At 40.5% G+C, this 8,757-nt stretch overlaps 1 protein-coding gene across 1 annotated transcript; it reads left to right on the plus strand.

Moving 5' to 3' along the window:
* Positions 1-1,044: 1,044 nt before the first annotated feature.
* LOC104489184 (chromosome unknown open reading frame, human C2orf47) lies at positions 1,045-5,553 on the plus strand (the record flags this gene model as incomplete). Its single annotated transcript, XM_010131313.1, has 4 exons — positions 1,045-1,116; positions 2,774-2,900; positions 3,533-3,683; positions 5,475-5,553. Coding segments are annotated over 4 exons (429 nt in total), but the record flags the coding sequence as incomplete, so codon positions are not given.
* Positions 5,554-8,757: the final 3,204 nt, after the last annotated feature.

Raw genomic sequence — 8,757 nt, forward strand, 5'->3', positions numbered from 1 at the left:
GAGGTTGGAATAACGGGAGCTGCGCTGCTCTTCAGGCTTCCCTTGTTTTCTTCTCCCGGATTCCGGCGTTAGAATGAGCTGGTTTAGCCGCTCCAGAGCGCTGTGGAGGAACGTGCTTCCAGGTGTTGGGAGACTCTGAAGGGAAGTGTATCGTCTCTTAGCTGAAGTGGCAAACCCTGGGCAGGCACGGATAGAGCCGGTGCATGTGTTTGTTTCTCCAAGTTTATGAACCCAGTAGGCTTTGTCAGCAGCATGTGCCGAAGAGGTAGAGCGCTCAGAGCTAATCCTGTAAACACTACAGAGTTACCTGCCCAGAATCTTCGGTTACTGTACTTAATTTAAAAACAAACGAAAGCTCAAAGTGACACACCAGGTGGTAGGGGACGGAATGTTAAAGTGCTTGAAATCAGTTCAAGAGAAACAACCAAAACCTACGCTGAATTAGTTGCCAGGTGGGCAGAACCACCGGTTCTACCTTCCCCTGGTTTTTCTGTTTATTTGCTGCAGAGTCCTAAATGCTCTGCTTGCTGCTTGAGTGTGTAAAGGCATTGTTGTATGTAAATATAGCTGCAAAACTGAGAGGAAGAGGGTACCTGAGTTTCCAGCAGTTTAGAGACTAGAACAGATTTTTAAGGAAGTTTTGTAAACTGGAGCTTCTGTTTTGACTGACCAGAGAAGATGGGCAGGGGAGCAAAATATTTACAGGGAAAGACACAGACTGTTTCAGTTATCAAAAAGAGACTAAAACCAATTCGCGGCTGTAATGCTTTTTTTTAGTAAGCTGCACATTCATGTGCCTTATCAGAAGGTTTGATGCTTTGAATGCAAGACTGCAAAGAGACCTTATGTTTTTACCAGTTTGTGGAACCACTTGTTTAACACCGGAGAGCTTCCATTTCAATAGTGAGATACTCCGCAAACATTGACATCTTAAATCGTAGAATATTTTGGTAGCTTGTCATATAACGATGGGTTTGTCTGAAAAATAAGCCAACCTAGTGTCAGTTGTTCATGTACTTCTTTCTTTTTTTCTTTTTTCGGTAGGCCTTTTCTGTTGTTTCAAAGCTGCTGTCTCAGCGTAAACTTGACCTGCTGGATGAACTCGTATCAGCAGAGGTAAACACTTTCCATCTCTTATTCTAGTGATTGATTTTGTGTGATGAAGTAACATGCATTCAGCCTGTCATTATCCGCAAGTACTACCAGTTTGGTTTAATTTGGGAGAAGCAACATAGCATGTAACAGGAAAAGTGTTTGTCCTGCTGCTTTTTGATGTTTAATTTCAAGATATGAAATGTAATTTAACTTGCCATTGAGCGTAAGACCAACTGCCAAAAAACTTGCTGGTGTCCCTGGAAGGATGGAAAGGCAGTGGATCTGGATGGCAGGCGGGATTGCAAACCTCTGTTGGTGCAAGCAGAAAGCTGACACTTCCAGTCTGTGCACCAGAGTTCAGATGAAGAACAGAACTGGTTTGTGCTTGTCCCTGCTGCACTGAGACACTCCCAAGCAGATCACACAGCCCATTACTGGTTTGGCTGGAAGGCCTCAGTCTTGTGTCGTGGCCTCAGGGATAGGGCTGCCCAGGCTAGTTAAACGGAGGTGTTGTGCGTTCTGTGTTTGCATGAATTTTTAATTGCTGAAGTTGTCTTGGCCTTCCCAGGGGATGGAGGTAGCAGATGCATCAGAGTCAAGTGGAGGCGACACTTCAGGTCTATGTCTGCCTTGTTACTGGATGTCAGCTTGGCCTGCCCTGTTGCCACCCATACCTTTGCAGCAAAAATTTTGGTTCTGTTCTAGTGCATTCCCACCGGACAATCTTGCATCCTCTCTTCCTCTGCTTACCTTAAATTCCTCAGGTGATCGTGTCAACACTGATCCAGAGACCTCCTCACAAGAGCGTGTAGTGAATGAGGCTGTGACACTACTTTTTTGGTTTGGCCAGTGAGTTTTATACCTGCAAAATGTACTAGGAACCAATGTCTTCCGGTGAAGATCTTGTCTTGCTTCCATGTGAGCTCTGGACTTGTTCATCACTCAGAAATGGCACTTCAAGTTAGGCTCAAAACTGAGTATGAGTTAAAAATAAGTGCTGCGCAGCTTCACCCTTCCTTGTGACATGTCTTTCTCCTGCAGTGTTTGAGGTGATGCCTCTGTGCAGTTCCTGCACCACACCCTGTTTCTCCTTAACGCAGCTGTATAGGTCTTAGGACACTGGGGTGCTGTGGACGTCAACACGGTGTAGAACTTAAGTCCCAGAGCAATGATTTTTCGGTCTTTTCTGATTTGCAAGCAATTAAACTTTTTCTAATGTGAACGTGTATCACAAAACGGCAGAGAGAAACAGCGGTAGTGGAACTGATTTTCAAAGAAATTTGTGAAAGATAACTCAGAAATAGTTGAATCGAAAGCGAAGGAATATACACATGCTGAGAAATCAGCAGTGAGAAGGCGAAGTGTAAGTACGATTGTAGAAGCAAGCTTTATTTTCTGGGCTTACTGGCCTTGCTTTGCAGCCTTTATTTTAACAGTATCTTTTCTAAACGTTTCTTAAAATAGTTGGTTTTCACTGGTTTGTCAGTAAATGGATCTTCTCTAATGTCACAGAATTAGTGTTGGGAGCACCCAAACTTCCCAGCCCTTTTTCACTTCTGCTGTTGTATGTGTTATACAAATGTTTTAGTGATACAGGTCATTTTATTAACTGCGGGAGAAACGATTGTTACTTCAGTCCCCTAATGAAAAACTAAGCAACAGATTTTTCTGCCTTTAGGTACTTCGGGTGCTGAAGGAAAAGATTTCTTTGCTCCCTGACACCCACAGGGATGCTTTAGCAGCTGACATTGATGCAATTATGTATACCACAGAAGGAGATGTTCGCATTTACTATGATGATGACGGTACGTTGAGAATTCTAAAACATTTCAGCAGTGGACAGTCTTGTTTCCTGCTTTGCTGCTAAGCAGGCGCTCTCCTTACGGATATGGGTTTGTGTACTGTGTCTCGTTCCTTGTTTTTCTAGTTATATTTCACCTGTATATAATTCCTTCGTTTCCTTTTAAATCAGAAACTTATTATTAATGAGATATTAATTAATAATTATTATTAATAAATCATAGTACTGTTTTGACTTCTGTTTAGGTTTTGCTCATTCCTTGTCTTTCGTAATTCCAGATTTTTACATTATTAGTACTTAGCAATCTCAAACCACCCAAAACCAATTATTCTACTATATGCAGAAAGCTGTTTACTTCAGCAGTAAAAATACGTCTTCCGAGAGGAACAGCGAAGGCTGGATAATGAATTAATTTTGCTGTCTTCACTTCTGTTTTTATGGAATACGTGTTGTTCTAGGCCTTGTGGATGTATTTATTGAATTTATTTATGTTAAGGTAGTGATGTGGCCAAACAAGCTTGTCTTTATGGCTGAAGGCAGCTGCCCTTACAGGGTCTCATTAGAATATCTGCTAGGTAGCAAACAGGAGTATCTGACCAAGGAGATCTACTGTATGTTCTGATTTATTTCCAACAGGAAGAAAGTTTGTTAGCATCCTGATGCGTTTCTGGTACCTGAATGGTGCTAACCTACCTGAGGAAGTACCAGGTGAAACCAAAGTTTTCCAGATTGTATTTGGAGACGAAAGCACAAAAGAAAAAAGACGTCTTTTAACAGCAAATTATGAGTAAGTTTACTTGTCCCTTTTTTCTTCATGTACATGGGCTGGCTGCGTGGAAGGCGGTTTGGGAAAGGAAAGCATTCACACCGTGCCAGTGCAGAACTCGGTATGGTTTAATTTACCTTGATTCTAATCTGAGATAGTTCTCATCCAGCTTTCCAGTTCTAATTCCAAGGCAAATTTTTAAAATAACTCTTCAAGCTGTTATGTTATTACCTTGCTTTTGAGTTGACATTAATGGGATCTGTTTCTCAATCAGGAAGAGCAATACCTGGAGCATTGAATGAGGCTTCTGATCCTTTCCTGTACTGCTCCTGCAGCTTTCAGGAAATAAGCTGATATCAATTCTTATTTCCCATGTCTTGTAGCACAGCCAACACCAGTGCAGTCGAGTGAAGCAGTCAAGTGCAGTGCTACTTTCTGCACACAAGTCAGAGCCGCTATTACCTGAAAAAGTAGCTCATGAAAGAGGAAATTATTTAGCCACATGCTTTCTGCAGAAAGGCAATGCTTGCTTTGCTCTGCCTGGTGCTCAAATAAGTGATGCCACTCTGACTCGAGCCCACAAAGCATACATTAGGTAGCTGGATTTTCATAGGAATGCCTGTAAATAATACCTGTTAGTTTACTGATGTCAAAGCAGCATAGAAATACCTGCACAGCTGGCAAAATGTACTGAAAGTAGCATTCTCAAAAGTTGGGAGAAATGAGGATTTTTGTGTGAGAAGTGTGATATAATCAGTGACTTCTGTCCCCTTGCTTGAATTAGAGAGACTATGGGGAGGAGGATGAGGTTCTGAGGAGCTCTGAAACAAAGGAAACAGTCTGAGGACGCCAGTGCTTTTTGCTCGAATGGGCTTTTGTGGATCCATCCCTTAGCTGAATTCAGCATCTTCCATAAAGCTGGGAGGCTCCTGAGGTTAACTGAGCCTCAGGAGCCTCCTAGCTTTAAAGCCCTAAATATCTTCCTAGTGCCCAGCAGAGATATTTCTGCAGTATATGTTCCTTCTGCTGTTTGCAATGCTAACCTAAACTTGGCCTTGCAAGCCTAGTGTTAAGTATATGGGTGTCTGGAAAAGACAGTTTCTAGGAGTGGATTTGCACGTAATTGCAAAGCAACGTTCTACTGCGCTTGCCCGCAATGTGCAGGTTACGTGGGAGCACAAATATTCATCTTGAAGCTCAGACTTACCTTTAGATGACAAGCAGTCAAACTGACATGTTCAAGAAGGAAGGCATTAATGACTATCAAAGGAAGAGAAAGACTCTTTGAAAATAGGGGTGGACATTTTCATTTTCCTGTCAACAACTGCGGAATTTTCTTTCAGAGAGATCCAGTGCTACTGCTAGCTTCATCTTTGATGTACTTCTGAAAATATGTTACTTTTGAAAAGTTCTGTAAAAATGAAAACTGTCAGGTAGAGCGAGGAGCATGTGATTTCCCTTTACAGTGCAGCTACCATCCCATTAAGAGAACCCTTTATTCAGAGATGAGAATCTGTCACAAAGCTGTATTCATAGTTACTGCTATGAAAACAGAGCACTTTCTTGATATGAAGGTCTCGATCCTGTCTGTGGGATCTGAACCAAAACTCTCTGAAGTCAGTGCATTTTGTTTCTTATTACAGAATTAATTTTCATCTTCTGTTTTAGGGCATAAGCATCAGAGCCTAAAGGGTTTTTACAGAAATAACTTTGAAGGAAAAGATTTCTTCCTGATTTGTTGTTGGTATTAGTAGCTCTTTCAGGATCAAGTAAATTTTAACAACTCTTCACTTACCATCTTTCCTTTTGCAGGTTCCAAAGGGAATTTACAGAAGGAGCAAAACCAGACTGGACAATTACACGGATTGAACATCCAAGGCTATTAGAATAAATGCCTTCTACAGTCTTTTTATGTAAATGTTCTGATGTAGCAAATAGCAGGCTCTTTTTGGTCTCTTTTTTTCCCTTTCTGCCACCTTCTCCAGAAATTTTGTATGTTTGATTTCCCCGAACTGTTTCTGAAACTTGCACTGTGCTGCACCATTACAATAAAGCCTTTTTTGGGGAACAGGCTACTACAAGTTTAATTGGGGCTAAAGGTCATCCAAGCCATTTATTTACACAGCACAGTTTCATGCAGGCCGGTGTTACGGGTATGTCAGCTCTGAGAAGAAATGGTGCTGTTTGAAGATAAACGACACTCATGGCTGGTGGCTCCTCTGAGTTATTTTCCTGTCTTTTTTTTCCCCTAGGGACTGTGTAATATATAACTGAATAAAATGCAAGATGAAATAGAGGTAGATGGACTTCTTAGATTGTCTAGCCTCAGCAGTTCACTTTGAGGTAATCTCCCTTTTGAATGTATTTGAGATTAAGAAGGTTAGAGCCATTATCAGTATTTGTACAGGATTGGAGTAAGAAAAATCTTGTAGCATTGCACTGAGAAAATAGATCAAAGATCTACAGATATATATGTATATAAATAAACACATTTCTTTCAATAACATACAAGCAATTCAAAGTTTAGAGGTTTGTGAAAGAAAAAAATCAGTCAAAAACGTGAATTTAAAAGAGGACCGGACAGTGATGCTAAATTAGGTCCTCTGCTGGAAATGCTCATTGAAGAAATGAGCAAATCATTAAAACTAGATGTTGTAACTGAACAATTTCCTAGTTCTCAGATTATCTCTGTTCCTGGAACATGAGAGTCCTGGTGTAAGTAGCTTGAGTTTTTTATATGTAGACAACAGGAGATCATCATAGCAGGTTTTATAATCACCTATCTCAACTTTAAAAGACAAAGCTAACTTTCTGCCCAGCCATATTGTAGAGATTCACACTGTTTTGAAAGTGTAAAGTGTCATTGCTGTGATTCACAGTAGCTGTGGTTGAAAGGTATAAATTAAATTCTCTGTAGTTCAGCTCTTTTGATGCAGTGATTTATTGAGAAGAATGTTTAAAGTTTACCAACCAGGTCTCTTTGTCAAATCTTGGCAAAACAATTACGGTATTTTGTTCTGCCTTAGAAGCAGCCTGGCCTTATACTACAGGATTTGTGATTTGTCCTCTGGATAAAGCTCAGTGATGACAGAGCCTTGTCTTCAGGGGAGGAACAAAATTCCATATTTAGAACTGTCTATAGCCATTTCATCTGCAGTCAGTCTGGAAAAGGTTGAGGCAAAGCAAAAAGTAGGTATTATTCTGTGAGCCATTTGCTGGAGTGATGCTGAATGGCAGCACATCCAGTTTGGCCACTGAATGATGTGCTGCAAGAAGCTACAATTGGGTATATTTGACGTAGTACCTTGTGAAACACTACTGAAGTATGCAGATGCACTTCTAAAAGGAGTCATTATTATGGAGCAAAAGAAGACAAAAGCCAGTGAAGCCATCTTTATACTTGGGAGTGTCTGCTTTCACATTGGAGTAACTGGGCTGTCTAGAAATGCTGGTATACCTCAATTTTAAATTTGGGTTACTTTATTAGTACCTTTTTTATTCCATTGGGTGTATCAATGGGATTTTCTGCCATGATGGATTTCCCTATTACTAGCAAATGCTCTATATTTGGAAGCAAAAGCACAGATGACCCTTTTGTATGACTAATGAACAAAACAAATAAATTATTTTCATTACTATAAAATTGTGACTTGATATGAACATGCTCCAAATTATGGTAACACAGTTTTGCTGAAAAGAAAGTGGAAATTTACATGCACATTTTATTCTTGTAGAGTTGTGTTTGTCCTGTGGGTTGGGGGGCCAGCTATTGGGTGTTTGAGGTTTTTTTCCCATCTAATCTTCATTTTATAAATGATCCTGGAGACTACAAATCTCCATCAGACGCACAACTATCCCTGTCCTTATTGCACCATAAATAAATCCAAAAGACACATACATTACTAAGCTTACTGTACTGGATAGTGGTGTGCTTCCACAGTGAATAAAACTGGTGTAACTAAACAGGATTCACAGTCTAATATTGGCTTCAGAAAAAAAAAAAATCCACCATCCCCCATCCAAAAAAAAAACCTCCACAAAACAACTTCAAGCCCAGCTTGAAAGGAATGGACAAAGGTACATCTTAAAGAGGACATTGAAGTTTACAGGAAGCTTTGACTCCTTTTTACTCGCTGTCCATAAATTCTGTCATAGATCTGATCATCATAGCAATTATGAAGTGAGTGTGAAGACTGAAGTGAGTGACAGTGAAGGGCATTTGTCATCTTATGGCATCCACATTTTCTCCTGGAAATACTTTTGTGTTGCTTGTTCAGGCAAAACAGGAACTTCTGGTTTCTGCATTGCCAGTTGTAAGTATCTCCCCAAACTTCCTATTACCTAAGATAAGAAATGTATTTAGTGCCTTTAATCCAGCTCCTAGCTCTTCTGTATACTATCAAAGTTGTCGAAAACTCTCACGGCCAAAAGGATGAGTAAAGGGTTAAGTTTGCTTCATCTTGGTCTAAGACAAAGATGGAGGAGAATATTGTCTTGTAATTTGGGGGTTTCCAGTGCTGCCATTCTAACACTTTAAAAATGACAATACAAACTGAAGTGCTACAGAATTTTAAAACAGAGCTAAAGGAAGTGTTTTATTAGAAACATTGTCACGATTTGGGAGTAATGCTGCTGAACAGGGAATGGTAGAACTCTGGGGATCTAGTCACAGCGTGCTGGTGCTCCTAAATTCTCTTACTGATTTGTCTCAGACATCACCTTAGGAATCACAGTGTGGAAGGATTTTTCTGGGTGTGCTTTCCTTCCCTCTCATTGCCTGGCTTACATTTCTGTTGCTTTAGGACAGGGAGACAAGTACCATTGTAATTAGGGTGTACAGCCAGTTTTAGCCTGCAGTCTTCTTCATTCAGAACCTGGTAATTCTTGGAAACAATGCTACCAGCTTTGGTAGTGATTTTTAGGGTAAAATTCCTATCTCCATTGGCAGTGCTGCCATTTCTGATTCAGTTTACACAGAATGCTGAGGTCACAAGGTGTCTGGACCTTGCTTGAACTGGGGATGGAGGTTCAAAGTACCACGCTCTTCTCTCCTGGGCAAAATAATTTTTCTTTAGGTTCATGTGGAGTTTGGGAA

Source organism: Buceros rhinoceros, unplaced genomic scaffold (assembly GCF_000710305.1).
Source record: "Buceros rhinoceros silvestris isolate BGI_N320 unplaced genomic scaffold, ASM71030v1 scaffold38112, whole genome shotgun sequence".
NCBI classification, from domain to species: domain Eukaryota; kingdom Metazoa; phylum Chordata; class Aves; order Bucerotiformes; family Bucerotidae; genus Buceros; species Buceros rhinoceros.